The 16,936-nt window shown below is 35.9% G+C and overlaps 1 protein-coding gene across 2 annotated transcripts in view; it reads left to right on the forward strand.

Moving 5' to 3' along the window:
• LOC111505808 (nose resistant to fluoxetine protein 6) overlaps nt 1-16,709 on the forward strand; it is an 89,707-nt gene extending 72,998 nt beyond the window's left edge. The window contains exons 10-14 of one of the 2 annotated variants that reach the window (XR_012465261.1): nt 2,023-2,102; nt 5,684-5,909; nt 9,162-9,336; nt 14,244-14,778; nt 16,448-16,709. Coding sequence is in view for 1 of the 2 variants with exons in the window: in XM_074174381.1 (XP_074030482.1) it covers nt 2,023-2,102; nt 5,684-5,909; nt 9,162-9,336; nt 14,244-14,539 (777 nt within the window). In the remaining variant the exon portion in view is untranslated. Of the gene's footprint in view, nt 1-2,022; nt 2,103-5,683; nt 5,910-9,161; nt 9,337-14,243 lie in introns of both variants that reach the window. The other variant, XM_074174381.1, reaches the window with a different exon arrangement.
• Nucleotides 16,710-16,936: the final 227 nt, after the last annotated feature.

Here is a 16,936-nt window from a genome sequence, read left to right on the forward strand (position 1 = left end):
GGTTATTTTTCTAAACAATATACGGCTGATTGATCCCAAAGTTTAGATAAAATGAATATACTTCAAAAAGCCTAAAAAACACGCTTTTATAGCATATGACACTGAAAAATGAAAAATAAATGTACCTAGTTTAAAAAAACTGAAAAACACGCTTTCAAAGAACATCGAACTAAAAAGTTAAAAATATTTTTTTTTAACTAAGCTTAAAATAGTAACGAACGAAAAATACTAGTCTTATTGTGAAAAAAGCGTGTTGCGCTTTGTGCCATATTTTTTATATATCATAGATATATAGATATAGATTCTGCTGTCAGTGTGTTCAACCAATAAATAATTGAAACCCATAAAAACTTCTACAGTTGCGCATGGGTAACAAATATTTTAGGCATACTTCAAGCATTTGATTTCTTGTTATTTATGACAATTGGTAATGAATTGAGGTGTTACAATAAAATTATGATCATTGAAGTTTGTAGGATACTATGAAAAATCACATTTCTAACGATAGGTAGGGTAAAATTATATTATATTTATATAATTGAGGATATCATAAAAGGTTCATTGTATTTTCAACAAGACAATGTGCGTTCTCTCTTTTCATATTGTGATCACATATTGTGATTTCATATTGTGAACTGTCATCACATATTGTGACGACAGTTCACAATTTCACTGGAAGTTGTCATTGTAAAATTCTTGCAAACTCTAATAGGGTCCGCTCGCGAGAAGTTTTTTTGTGTATTTTCTAAAGCTGTCAATACTATCGTGGCTATTTCTAAAATGAGATGGTAAGTGGTTATACATTTTAACACCGTTATAGAAAATGTAGTCCTTTACTAGATAAAGAAGGCAATGGTAATTTAAAATTATTTTTAGATTTTTGGCGAGTGTTATGAAACGAAGAAATATATTAAAATTTTGACCTATGTTTGTGTATAAGACACACAGTTTCCATTACAAAGAGAGTCACAACTGTCAATATATTTTTCTCTGCACGGTCCTAGTTTGAACACATATTTTATGGCTCTCTTTTGCAGTTTAAGTACTGAGTCTATCAGACTAGAGTTACATAAGTACCCCCCAGAAAGGAATGGCATATCTCAGTTGGAATTCTATCAATGCATAATATGCGTTCATAGCCGTGGCAGTCCAAGTTCCCTTGAAATAATTCTCATTGCATAGCACCCTGAGAAGATTTTATTCTTCAATTGGTTGACGTGTGCTTCAAACTTCAATTTACTGTCAATATGAAGGCCCAAAAATTTTGTGCAATCTTTATTTTCAATTTTCTCTTTTCTAGAGGCATATCTTCTACAGTACATTCTAAAGTTACTATATTTGTTTTTCTCATATTCAAAGAGAGAAGATTCGAGTCGCTGCAAGACTTGATTTCATTTATATCTCTGATTATCTTATTATTCAGATCTTCAACAGTTTTATTATGCCATTAAATAGTGGTGTCGTCTGCAAATGAGGTAATTTTTCCAGAATTGTTTTACACAGTAAATCATTTATACAGACAGGAAAAAGAGTGGGTCTCAAACCGATCCTTGTGGCACTCCATAATCTATATTATTTGCCATATTTTTTATATATCAAGCGCACGACGCTTTTTTCAAAATAATACTTGTAATAATAATATGTTCTTTAAAAGCGTGTTTTTCAGTTTTTTAAACTATATTTATCATTTCAGCTAGTCATTGCTTTATATAATTGATATTTTAGCTAGTCACTTCAATTTTATTACTTAGTTTTTTCATAGATTTCGAATCATACTGGAATCATATTAGACAACGAAAGTCCGAACTAATGAAATTCTTGTATAAACATATTGCGAAATGTGGAACTTCCAAATTATAGATTCGCTTCATCCAATTTTTGTTTCGTGGAAATAAAAGGAGGGCAGTGCATTGACTGCCCGACACCGATTTTGCGAAAACGGATTGCGTTTCATGACGCACAAAAAACAAGTCTGCGGTTCTAGATTTATATCCTGGATTGATACTTTTTTTTTGTTTTCAGTGTATGCTGTGGAGTTGGTACCTCTCCGACGATACCCAGTTTTACGTTATTGGAGCCGTGATGCTTATATTAGCAACAAGGTATTTTCACAAACGCACGTAGGCTTATATTCTTGCAGCGAGGTTGAGTGGAATTCCCCAGCAATAATAATAATGATTAACGGTTTAATAGGTATTCTTTACTTCGATGTTTTTAACATTCTCAATATGTTTTTCAGTGAATAGTGAAGATTCAGAATGAATAGATTGATTGATGGATTTATTTGACAACTTTATAGTTGAATGTTTGTTGCAAATCAATTAAAAGATGAGAATACAACTAGTCGCAAGTTGAAATATGAAATTTCCTGGAAAGTGTCGAAAAAACAAATATTATGTATAAACACAAGCTTGTACCCTCACACATTTTACAACGATATGAAAGTGAAAATCTGAATGGGGGTGAAGTAATTGATGTACTTGAAAATATTGTTTTTGAGTACATCATTAATTAGTTTTATGATTATCACTATATTCCAATGAAAGACTAACTCATGGCATCCCGCCTTCAATTAACAACGCATTAGGACCTAAGTGTAATATTGAAAATATTGTAAAGTTTTCAGAAAATGTCAACTTGTTCAACTTTATATAATACCACTGCAACTGGTGCATTGTTCAGTCGCTAATAACCCTGATGGTTGATGCGACTTTAAATAAAGTAAATAAGAAAAATATTGGTTTTGATAAATTTCAATATGCATTCCATGAATAATATATTAGGATGAATAATAATAATAATAATAATACGGTATTAACGAGACACCGGTGTTGCCCTACGCTCCAGGGGTTATTGAATCCGTTGTGGGGAACGAGAAGTGCCGAATTTATTGCAACTATTCGTTCCCCACTCTCAGGCTCATACAAACTAATAAACCTGATGTAGTCCTTTTCGACCACCTGACCAAAACGATATTCGTCGTGGAGTTTTCAGCTCCTGGCATGACGAATATTGTCAGAAAAGAGGAGGAAAAACGGATAAAATATCGAGATTTTCTCTTCGAACTCCGCAGACTCTATACAGATCACTCTGGCAAGATGGTTGTTCTGATTATTGGAGTCCTTGGTGGAATGATGTCCTCTCTACTCTCGAATCTTAAAATCATACCGGCTTGCCGCACTAAGGCAGAAATCTTAGCCGCACGGATGCAGAAGGCTGCAGTGCACATGATTCTCGGACCCAATGATCACTTGCCCCACGGTGTGGGGAGTGGTCATTGGTTGATAATGCTGGCGCGCCCTCCCAAATGTATCGGGTCTTCGGGGGATAGGGCCTGACCAGCGCACACTACGGTGAAAATAATAATAATAATATTAAACTTTATTTGATCAGTATACAAAATTCACAATGGAATTAATATTAATATAATAACTTAATTGTCAAATAAAGAGGGGGAATCCCCATTGAAGGTAGAACCTTGTACATGGGCGTGAGGGGTTTATTATATTCGTTAATCGAGTTGGTTTATTTCATAAGAAAATACATAGCAATATAAAAATAGTTCTCATACGTAATTGAAAATTTCGCTGATCAAATTATACAGTCAAATAAAAATTATATATAGATTCTGGTGTCAGTATGTTCAACCAATAAATAATTGAAACCCATAAAAACTTCTACAGTTGCGCATGGGTAACAAATATTTTAGGCATACTTCAAGCATTTGATTTCTTGTTATTTATGACAATTGGTAATGAATTGAGGTGTTACAATAAAATTAAGATCATTGAAGTTTGTAGGGTACTATGAAAAATCACATTTCTAATGATAGGTAGGGTAAAATTATATTATATTTATATAATTGAGGATATCATAAAAGGTTCATTGTATTTTCAACAAGACAATGTGCGTTCTCTCTTTTCATATTGTGATCACATATTGTGATTTCATATTGTGAACTGTCATCACATATTGTGACGACAGTTTACAATTTCACTGGAAGTTGTCATTGTAAAATTCTTGCAAGCTATAATAGGATCTGCTCGCGAGAAGTTTTTTTGTGTATTTTCTAAAGCTGTCAATACTATCGTGGCTATTTCTAAAATGAGATGGTAAGTGGTTATACATTTTAACACCGTTATAGAAAATGTAGTCCTTTACTAGATAAAGAAGGCAATGGTAATTTAAAATCATTTTTAGATTTTTGGCGAGTGCTATGAAACGAAGAAATATATTAAAATTTTGACCTATGTTTGTGTATAAGACACACAGTTTCCATTACAAAGAGAGTCACAACTGTCAATATATTTTTCTCTGCACGGTCCTAGTTTGAACACATATCTAATGGCTCTCTTTTGCAGTTTAAGTACTGAGTCTATCAGACTAGAGTTACATAAGTACCCCCAGAAAGGAATGGCATATCTCAGTTGGAATTCTATCAATGCATAATATGCGTTCATAGCCGTGGCAGTCCAAGTTCCCTTGAAATAATTCTCATTGCATAGCACCCTGAGAAGATTTTATTCTTCAATTGGTTGACGTGTGCTTCAAACTTCAATTTACTATCAATATAAAGGCCCAAAAATTTTGTGCAATCTTTTTTTTCAATCTTCTCATTTTCTAGAGGCATATCTTCTACATTACATTCTAAAGTTACTATATTTGTTTTTCTTATATTCAAAGAGAGACTTGATTTCATTTATATCTCTGATTATCTTATTATTCAGATCTTCAACAGTTTTATTATGTCATTAAATAGTGGTGTCGTCTGCAAATAAGGTAATTTTTCCAGAAGTGTTTTACACAGTAAATCATTTATACAGATAGGAAAAAGAGTGGGTCTCAAACCGATCCTTGTGGCACTCCATAATCTATATTAATATATTTTGAAGTTACATCACTTTTTACGACTTGACTGCGCCCAGTTAGGTAGGAGTCGAACCAATCCAAAGTAACTCCCTCACAGCCGTATCAAAGTAGTTTCCGCAAAAGTATTTTGTGGTCTACACAGTCAAAAGCCTTTTTTTAGGTCACAAAATTCTGCTGCAGCTACATCTCCGGCATTTATATCTGAATATACCTCATACAGAAAGGAAAAATTGCATCTTGGGTGTTCTTTTTATCCTGAAATACGAATTGATTTTCTTTGATGATTTTACGAGCAATAAGGAATTCATTGAGCATTCAGCTGAGGATATTTAAGGAAATAATATTTACGAATACCACTCGACCTAAAAATTTTCTCAGATAAATGTCCATTCTCTCAAACTCAAACCTTGTTAGTTTTGAGCAACACCAATCGAGCAATCGGCAATAGATGAACCAGCTCGTCTTACGGTCTCGTGGTTTTATAATGCTGATTTTCAAAGAATGTAAACTTTCACGGCCGTAGATAACTGAGTGACAGCTATTTTCCGGGTTTTTTGGTCGTGGTTCACAGGTTTTTATGCCTGACGTTTCGTCTACTATGCAAAATTTGTCCCCCCAACGCCTTTGATAATATCTACCTCAGTAGTAGACGAAACGTCAGGCATAAAAACCTGCGCACCAAGGTAAAAAAAGTCCGGAAAATATCTTCAACACAACAAAGTTTTCGTTGAAGAATGGAAATTCATTGATGAAATTTCGAGGTCCTGTGGTATTGAAATAAAAATACAAATATAGCATTTCATTAATTTTACAGTCACTTCAAAAGTGCAGCAGGCTTGCTTGTGGCATTCATAATGAGTTCGCTGATGACTACTGGCTATGTAGCCTACGCCAACAGTTACATACCTGGATCCGATGACCCACTGGCACTATTCGACAAAATATATGACAAACCCTGGACGAGGTTGAGTCCTTACCTTATTGGAATGTGCACCGGTTGGTTTCTGTTCAAGAAAAACTGCAGAGTACATATGTCGAAGGTAAGAATGACAAAATTATAGACTAGCAAAATTACGCTAAATTATGATTATGTATTTGAGAAATATTTCTCACGGAATCCAGTAATTTTTTGAATTCATCACCGGAATATAATTCTTCATTCTTATCCTCAATCTCGAATGATTTTGAAAAAATTTTGAACTCATAGTTATACAAAGGATTCGTTTGAAAGTTGTGGATAATTGTTCAAATCAGTCCACAATAACAAACTTATATATATATATATATATATTTATATATATATATATATATATATATATATATATATATATATATACATATATATATATATATATATATATATATATATATATATATATATATATATATATATATATATATATATATATATATATATATATATATTCAATTGACCTCCCTGTAAATTTAGTTCAGGAGCAAGTCTAAAGAGGAGACTGATGTCGATTTTACGACTCCAACTGACCTCCCTGTAGATTCAGTTCAGGAGCGGTATCTTCTCAACTCCCCACCTCGTGATTCAATAACTGATCCTAAAAAAAAGGTTTGGTGGGGCAGCCGGGAAACGACTGAGTCGTCTCCTCAAGAACTGATTACCTTATAAGATTGTGGTTGCTGTATTTCTTGATATTGAAGGAGCATTTGACAATGCACTACCTAAATCTATAGTATTGTCTCTGGCTAGAAAGGGTATAGAATCGACCATAACTGGCTGGATCTATGCCATGCTAGTAAACGGAACTGCAACTACGACTCTTCAAGGCGAGGCTATCAGGTTCAGGGTCACCAGGGGCTGCCCTCAGGGTGGGATACTACCTCCCTTTCTGTGGTCGCTCCTGGTGAATAGTCTGCTTGATGCCCTCGACAGAAGAAAAGTTGATCTGCAAGATTATGCAGATGTCCTTGTCATCCTGGCAAGATCCACGTCGGGAAGGGTAGCTTGTAATATCCTCCAAAGTGCGTTGGATGTTGTTCACAGTTGGTGCCTGAGGGAGCAGATGTCAACCCCAGCAAAACTGTGTTAATCCCGTTCACCAAGATAAGTGAATTGGACGATCTAACGCCACTTTCCCTCAATGGTGTGGTCATTCCATTTGGAACGGAGGTGAAATATCTTGGCATTGTCCTTGATAAAAGACTCACCAGGAACGCTCACTTGAAAAAAGTTTTACACAAAGCCACACTGTCTATCTGTGGACATGTCGAAGGATTTGTGGTAAAACTTGGGGTTTAGGTCCCAAACAAATTCAATGGATTTATGTGATGATTGTCAGACCAATGATCACTTTATGGTGCAATTGCTTGGTGGCCGAAGGCTTTACAGAAAACGGCCCAAGCGAAGCTCTCTGGCTTACAGAGACAGGCTTGTCTGGCTATCAGTGGTGACATCAGTACCACACCGTCAGCGGCCATGGAGATCATTCTAGATCTGCCTCCTCTCCACATTTTTCTGGAGAGAGACGCTAGATGGACTGCTTATAGACGTGTGCACATTGACAACTGCACAAATCATTCAATGCAGAGTGCAACTGACTGTTGGTTGACATTGGAAGTCACAGCATTCTGGAAATGACCTCTGACTTTATGACTCCATCTGTCAACTACGAACTGCCTTATAAAATACTGTTCCCGAGTAGAGAGGACTGGTTCCTGCGGGAGAAGGAAATATCAAGAGCAGATAGTTGTTGGTTCACAGATGGATGAAAAACACCTTCCAGTTCTGGTGCAGGTATTTTCAGTCGTAGACCCAGGACAGAGTTATCTACCTGCCTAGGAACTTATGCGACTGTATTTCAAGCGGAAATTTACGTTGTTGAATTGTGTGCGGAAAGATTGGATAAATCCAACCTCACTCACAAGTCAATAAAAATATTCTCGGACAGTCAAGCGGCGTTGGAAGCTCTTGGCTCCTACCGAGCAACGTCTAAATTGGTAGCAAACTGCCAAAAAAGACTCTCCTCGATAGGAAGACTAAACAGAAAGTCTCTGGTCTGGATTCCTGGCCTGAAAGGCAATGAATCATCTGCCTCTCTTGCAAAGGAGGGTGCTGCAAGCGGCTTCATTGGACCAGAACCTGTCATTGGCATCGCTTTGGGCTCTGCCAAACAAACCCCTAACACCTGGAAGGCAAAAAGAGTTATGGACTTCTGGCAGAATCTTCCAGGACTGGTTCACTCCAAGGCGTTCATTCACCCTTCGAAGCTTGATTCCAAACAGTTGTTGGACTACAGTAGGGATGAACTACGATGTCTAACAGGCCTTCTTACAGGTCACTGTCATTTGAATCATATCACATGCAGAGACTTGGACTGTCGGAAGACAGTGTGTGTCGCCTCTGTCTGGAAAATGATGAAACTGCAGAGCATATACTTTGTGTCTGCCCCGCTGGGGACCGAATCAGGTTCTTTGAGTTCGGTAGATCCGTACTCTCACCATCTGACCTGAAAGACCACTCACCAAACAAACTAGTCGGCTTTGTTAAGAAGCTGGGTTTATTTGGCCGAGTGTTGTTAATATCCCTTGTTGATCGTACGACCTTACGGCAAGAACTCCTAATGCAGTACGGCACGATAATAAAAGAAAACAGTGGGCAAATTCTTTACATTTGATCGAACTTGACGTGTTTTTTTGATCTTGGCTCTTCTAGGCTCTTCCATTGGGATGGTTTCATAACCATATACTCATGATTCTGACTGTTACAAGAAAGGAAGTATAGCTGAGGCACCAGTCAATCTAATAATATCACTGATGATCTTCAAACATGACTCAACCGCTGACGGAAGCACCAAACTCTTACGAAGGTTCGAAATTGATGAAAACTTCAATCTAGCAGACCACTATTATAATCTTCATGCAGTCATTGTTCAGTGTGGTTCTGTCGTTGAATCTGGTCATCATTACGCCTTGGTCAAAGACGAAACGGACTGGTTTAAGTTTGACGATAGTCGTGTCACTAAATGTTCTGGCGATGTACTGAATTTATTGGAGCCTCTGGAGACACCCTACATTTTGTTTTACGAGAGAGAGGACATTGGTAGGTTTTTCCGGTTTTCAAGCAGCTGAAAAGCAAATGCGCCACTGGAATCAATGAAGTCGCCTCGGAGCGCCAATTAATTTTTGTTGTTGTTTTATAATTTCCTGATTTGTATTTTGGAAGTGTTACCTTTATATAATTAGTTCAGACATAAACTAATTGAAATTTTTCAAGAAGTTTCCACGATTAAAATTTGATGATTTTTATTTATTTTTTTCAGTTCATCGTCGCATTTGGTTGGTTAGCATCTTCAGCAATTCTCCTTGCAATGATATATGGCCTGTATGAAGTTAGACTAGCCCCATGGGTTGGAGCAGCTTATAGCGCCCTCAGTCACTCAGCTTGGGCGATTGCTCTATCTTGGATTGTCGTCGCATGTGTGACAGGTTACGGAGGTGAGAAGAACGTATGATATGTCTGTTGTAAGGTCCACACCCGGCGTATATTTTTCAGGCCTTATGGAAGAAATAAATTTAAATGTAGGGTTACACATTCTAGAAAGATTAATAAACTGGATCCAAACATTTCAATTCTAGCAACTCAAATATAATTTTTTACTTCTTCTTATAATATAAACACATTCAGAAAAATTTGAACGTAATTCAATATTTTCATATACATAAAATGAATTATTCGCAAATTTTCTACACGGTAGAACTTATTTTGTTGTGATAGAGAAGTTTCAGTCTATTCATTTGGAGTACTCACTGGGAATGCCACAGGATTCCATTCTGGGACTCTTGCTTTATATAATCTATGTCAATGATTTTGAAGGTACTTCTTTAATGTATGTGGATGCCAGTATCTTACTGCCAAACCGAACAATCGTCGCACTTAAAATTAACTCCAATCAAAGAGAAATTTTAAAAGAACCCCACTGGTTCTTCAGTAATGAATTGGTATGTAATAACAAACACATCTTTTTTTTGTGAGATGATGAAGTTTTACCAAAAAAGCTTATGATCGAAAATCCCTTTTCTAATTTCGAATCCGCAAAGCAACTTCAGTTGAATTTTTTGACCTAACCTCACAGAAGATTGTAAGTGAAATGACGATAAATTACAATGAAATTTGCAAAATATATCTCCAATCAATGCAGTAGTGCATCTTTCGACACAAAGAGTCACACTAGCTGCAAAGATCCCTTCAAAGTATTAAAAGTATTCAGTATGGAAAAGCTACTGTGATAACGAAGCATGTTGTGAAATTTTTCTAAATGAAGTTTGTGAAGATCAAATCATAAAGTGTAGTTTATGAAATTACTATGGATCTTCAAGTAACGGCCGAATCAATCAGAAAAAAAATTATATTTACCAGCTTGTAAAACCAGACAAATATCGATTATCTACATAGAAAAAAAGACAAATATAATATACAGTGCATTCCATTTAAAACGAGGCTCCCTGATTAACTTTTGGTACAAAGATTTGCAGGAAAAATAAAAAAAACGTCAACCATAATATACAGGGGGACACATTTTGATGTATTCACATTTAATGTTACTTGCCTATCGCTACCCCAGAGCATATCACCAATTGCTCCATGATGAGCACATTTCAACAAAGTATAAAACATACAGTCTGAAGCTTATGGTTCGGGAGCTCGGCGAAGACTTTGAGACCAATTAGTCTCATGTCATTTGCATTGAAAACGCTAGAAAAACTACTAGACACGCACATTAGGGACGTAACACTGGCTATCAGACCATTACATTGAGACCAATATGCATACAGGTCAGGTATGTCAACAGAAACGGCTCTACGTCGGGTAACAGAAAAAGTAGAATATACCTACAAAAACAAGGAAGTACTCTTAGCTGCTTTCTTGGACATTGATGGCGCATTTGATAATACGTCGTTAGAAACAATCATCCAGGCGTCGAGGAGAAGAGGGATCGACAAGACAAGCTGTAGGTGGATAGACTGCATGCTTAGGGGAAGATTGGTATATACAACCATTATGGGGGAAACAGTCGTGGCACAGGTAGCAAGGGGCTGTCCTCAGGAGGGGGTTCTATCCCCTCTGTTATGGAACCTTGTAATGGACGAGCTACTATGTCTCTTGGACCATAATGGGTATAAAGCACTGGTCATTGCCCGCTCAGAGAACACCTGAATAAAATGGGGATGTACCATTGAGACCTCAGCTGCAGATTATGCAACGAAGGGATAGAAACAGCTTTACACATCTTATGCGAATGTGAGGCACTGAATCACAGGAGGCAGGCAATATATGGACGTATGAAATTACGTCCAGAAGAATATGACGAACATCCAACACGGAACCTGTACAAACTAGTACAGGGAACGAGACTGATGGAATGGGTGTCATGAGAAGATGGGAGAACAAACGCAATGAGCCCAAGAGGCTGCAGTGTTTCCTGGAGACTTGGATTAAATGGACAAGTCAAACAGCTCCCAAGGAAAATAAAATGGTTCGGGAGCTACAAATTATTTGAGTTAAAAACGAGCCATCCTGAATAACTTTTGGAAAAATGATTTTCAGGAAAAATAAAAAACACATCAACAATAGTATACAGGGGGAAACATTTTAACATATTCACATTTGATCTATCACATCTCCAGAGCATGTCACTATTTTTTTTAATGGATCAATCGTTTTGCATTATCAAATGTTCAATGATGAACAAAAATCAACAAAGTAGAATACATTATGGTCTGAAGCTCATAGTTTGGAAGCTAAAAATTATTTGAGTTGAAAACGAGCCACCCTGAATGAACTTCTGTACAATCTGTTTGTTACCTTGGTTTCATTGGTGTTTTTGTGAAATATACCTACTTCAAAAAAGTCTTATTTTGCCTAGTTAAGTTTGAATTCGATATTCTCTTCATTTTGTGTTTGTCTTATTCTACAATAACGATTACCTACCAGGTGAAGTTACTATTGGTGTTTCTGTTTTTGTGAATTCTTGAGAAGCAATGGTTTATAAGCGTCGAGAACTGATTGAAATAGTGAGTTTGTACTACCAGTATGTTCAATGATAATCATCCAGGAAGAAATGTACGACACAAATACGTTTCGGAATTATTGAACAAATTTATGGAAACTGGAACTATTAACAATAAAAAGCATAACCGTTCAGGAGTTGTCAACGATGAAACTATTTGCACTGCAGTCTTAGGGCACGTTGGACTAATGGAAAATTCGCAATCTCTTACTATAAGTTATCTCGAGAATAAGGAATTCATAAGTACAAATTCAATAAGTACAAATTTCATCCATGTAAGATTAGACTAGTTCATGAATTGAACAAAGATGATTTTGATAGACGTATCGAGTTTTGTGCAAGTCTGACTGAACGGATCAACTTGAATCAGAATTTCTTGTATATAATTTGTTTTTCGGATAAATGTACGTTTAGTTTGCATGGGGAGGTGAATCGGCAAAATTGTCGATATTGGAGTGATACGAATCCTCATTTATACCGCCCAGTTCATACCCAACGACCTCAAAAGCAGAAATTTTAGGACCTTTCTTTATCGATGGTAATTTGACTAGTGGTAAATATTTGGATACGTTGGAGAATCGAATAATACCGTGCATCAATAGGACAATTAAGGAGGATATTAATGCAGCTATAGTGCGATAATTTTTGGATAATCATTTTCATAGTCGCTGGATTGGCAGAAGAGGTTCTACAGAATGGCCACCAAGGTCTCCGGATCTCACTCCTGTAGATTTATTTCTATGGGGTCATTTGAAGTCTAAAGTGTATGAGATAGAATGAACAACATTAGAAGATTTGAGAGAGAATATCATAAGGCATTGCAGAGAAATAACTCCCAAAATTCTCAACCATGTGAGGGCGCGGCAATGGAAGCTCGTTTGTAACATTGTACGGAAGTTCTTCTCATTGTTCAGTCATCAGATTTTGATTCAAGAATTGATAAAAAAACTCTTTTTCTGATTTCTTGCTTCCATATTTGTCTCTAGAACGTATACTTCAAAATGTGGCGTCCTGTAGACCTGTTTTTTAATTTTTCCTGCAAATCATTGTTTCAAATAAAACTAATTTGTAGCATCCAAACAGGGCCGTCGCCATGGGGGGATGGGGGAGCCTCCCCCTGCTTTTTCGACTTGGGAAAAAGTTGGGAAATTTTGGGCCGTGTAGATAGAAAAAATAATAGTAAAAAAATAAATAAAAATGAGAGAAAAGAAAGGGAGAGGTGATAAGAAAAGAGAAACAACCAGAAGAAGGTTGGGATTTCCCAACATGCATAACTTGGAGATTCCATACTCTGAGTTGTTTGAAAACTTCAAAAAAGCTCAATTTCTCCCAAGTAAGAGAACAGTCCACAAATTTTGATATGACAATTTTACAAAATTCGCAAATTTTCGCTGTTTTTGCGACTTGGAAAAGTTGGGAAATTTCGAGCCGTGAAGGTAGAAAAAATAATAGTAGAAAACAATAAGTACAATATTATTTAAGTGTTGTTTCTATTCATTTGTTTCGAATATTCCTATACATGGTAGATTCAAGGACCTTGGTCCAAAGTAGAATAATTCCATTTATTATTTTTATAATTACCAAAACTTATTTTTGTTTGTGCATACCCTAACAGGCATAAGCATTCAGCCAATCTTTGGATAGCTAAGTAAGAAAATAATATATTATAGTAGTAATATAGGAGATTTTGCTGGTGGGATTGGGAAAATTTGGATTTCCTCCCCCCCCCCCCGGTTTTTTTCGCTATGGCCCCTGCATATGTTTTGTACTTTGTTGAAATCTGCTCATCATGGAGCGTCAGATAATGCGAATCAATACAGGTGATCCATTAAAAAAAATTGGTAACATGCTCTGGGGGTGCGATAGGGGGAGTGACATCAAATGTAAATATGCCAAAATGTGTCCCCCTGTATACTAATGTTGACGTGTTTCTTATTTTTCCTGAAAAAGGAATGCACTGTATAAGAAATTCAACTTTGCTGGAAATACCAATATCCAGGCCCAAATCAAGTCCCCTTCAACGGGTTTCAAATTATTACCAACTCACGTTAGAGAAATGTCGCTGAAAAATATTCCATATAATATAATTATTGATGGATGTCTTGATGAGTTCAACACTATTATCAGTGAAGACCCCAAATGTGGGTTAGCCAATTTTAAAAGTAAATTTTTAATGTGAGGTATAATTTTGATCATAATTTTAATTGGCTATTTAAATCAACTGTTTTTTATATAGTATTAGTCCAGTAATTGTCACCTACTATGGATATCCTGTGAAACGGAAAATGGAATATTTCTGGAAACTAATTTTTTGATTGAATTTCTCTGTTTCAGGCTTTGTAGACAAAATACTGTCAGCGACAGTGCTGTACCCCTTCAGCCGAGTAACATACTGCGCTTACCTCGTTCATCCCATAACCATAAGAATCATGGTGATGAGCATGGACAGTCCTCTTCACCTGGGTAGCATCGTCACCGTCATCATTTACTTTGGACAGATGGTGGCATCTTTCCTGCTGGCATTTTTTGTTTCGATTATGTACGAATCGCCAATTGTGTCTCTTTTGAGAATAATATCGAAAGTTTTCACAAATGACAAAGGAACCTCTCACAGAGCAGCTAGAGCGTAGAAAGGGGCGGGTCAGCGCCCTTGTGGTAGAGTCGGGGAAACACTTTTTGTTGATGTATGATTGTGAAGATGCGCTTGAGAGTTGAATCGAGTTGGTATTGTAGCCTAAGTTAAATCGAGTATTTGGATGGATCATTATATTTTGCTTGATTCAAAGTCGAACTCAGTCATCAAAGCAAACTCATCCATTATACTTACATACATACAGGGGAATCTCTGCCTACCAAGAGTTATAAATTGGTTAGTTTCGTATTTCTATTTCGACATCTGATGTTTATTATTTGTTGTAATTAAATTGACAATCATTTTACTGCAAAATCGCCTAGTTTTCTGGAGGCAAATAACGATTTCATGTTCAAGAGATCACCATTATACTATATAAAGTATAACTTCACTGCTGAAAAGGATAATTATGGATTGGAAATTAACTTCTAGGATCTGGAAATATTAAGTCTGGTGTGAATATTAGAAGTGTCACGTTTGCTATCAGACAAATACTAGATATGGTCTCGGCAGATATTATGTACAGCAAACTATTTTCATGGCATTCTTCTTATCGAATATAATGTATCTGCCACTGTTTTTCCCAAATCCCTTATCGTGTCTCTGCTGAACTTGTTAGCCTTTGGTCGCCTGAATTCACAACAAACACTAAAGCTCGCTTCAAAAGAAAACACTTTACTTTATATAACATTGATATTGAACACTCTGCCACGATATACGCTACTTTTTCAATTTTAATAAACAACCTCCTTCTCAATCACCCCGTTTCCAAGCAACAACCTATCTAAAAACTATGATCCTTTCCTCAATCATATTTTCCTGCAATTTATTAATGTTCAGTAATAGTCATTTTAGCATCCCTGCTCTCTAATGTCTAGCCAATTTTGCTTAGGTCCATAACAAGATAATCTTCAATTTGCAATTAATGAATTCATGATATTAATTGAAACATCTGCAGTGACCTTTGTTTTGCCGATTTTCAATCTGTCTGACGCCGATTTCATCCTCCCAGTTTTGGAGTGACATGCCTCATTTCTTTCTCCCTATTTTCTAGTTTACGAAGGATGAGTTCTTAGGGTTGAAGGAATATAAAGCGATGATTGCATAATCTTTTCCTTTGACCTTTCAATTTGCTGCTCTTTATATTCATGCAGTCAGAAACACTGATCATCTCCTGTTGAAACTAAGCTGATCTTCTATAGTGATTCCCAAGTAGATTATCAGCAGCATCAACTATATATTTCAAAGACGTGTGTGTTAATAAAATTATGATGAAATTTCACGTTGCAAACTCTTGAAATAGTTTCATAATTGTTGATTTGTGACACATATGTGACATGTGTTTTTTGATGTCAATTTTTCCATCTGCAGACTTCTTTATCCAATCTTAATGAATCGAATGTTCGGACCAATAACTCTAGCAGTGTTTGCCAGTTAGAATTTTAATGAGTCATAGACTTTGAAGTTCTGACCCAAAAATGTAAATAGTTTATTTTTATATGAGATATACTCGTAGTTAAATTTAGCAAGTGACACATTATTCATTTAGGAACTGAAACTGAATAACATCATACATAGCATTTCCATTTGAATTATATGAACTGATTATATAGGTACCCAGTTATTTCTTCTTTTTTCAAATTGTAGGCCATACCAGTTAAAAATTGTTCAGAGGAGTGAACCTAACTGGTCTTTTTAGTCAAAACTGAAACTTTGTTGAGTCCTTGAATCATTTCTTGGTATTTTTCAACCCAGTAAATTCACTTCAAGTAGTTGAGAACTTCAGTTTATGTTTCAAATCCAATATTGATGATTTTTCACAATAACTACCTCCTTTGAACAAAGTTTGTGGATTACAATTTATTTCTGTTGATTTGAAAGTAACCCAAAATTGTTTTCTTGCCAGGTTTCAAGAGAAAAATCAGAAGTTTAACCATTTAAAGATAGTAAACCTTATAAGCAAAATATCCTTACCTACATTAGAGTTAGTTTCCAAAAGTGAGGAAACTGGAAACGAATATTTCTCTCACTGCTGAATGAAAAATGTTGAACTATAAATATAGCAATATGTATATAGTTAGAATACAAAGCCAAAGGCCTTATGAATTAGAAATAAGTATACCATAATATGTTCATTATACGTTATTTATTAAAGTGATAGAAAAACATTCAGTGTTTTAATGATCAGAAATTGTTATTCAAAACCTTCAGGTCTGTAGAAGAATAAATATTTGAGTCTGTACCATCACGTTGAACAGTTCATTGTAAATAAGATCACGAGGAAGGAAAAATACTTTTTGTACGATAATTTGAAGAAGTGGAAGTGTGGATTTGGTAAAAATTCGAATTAACAGCTTTAGTCACCGACTAGAAAAATGACAATCTTTGGCAACTC

The sequence above is a fragment of the Leptinotarsa decemlineata genome, unplaced genomic scaffold, assembly GCF_025532065.1.
Source record: "Leptinotarsa decemlineata unplaced genomic scaffold, Ldec_3_MD MMD2_tig00000576_RagTag_RagTag, whole genome shotgun sequence".
NCBI classification, from domain to species: Eukaryota; Metazoa; Arthropoda; class Insecta; order Coleoptera; family Chrysomelidae; genus Leptinotarsa; species Leptinotarsa decemlineata.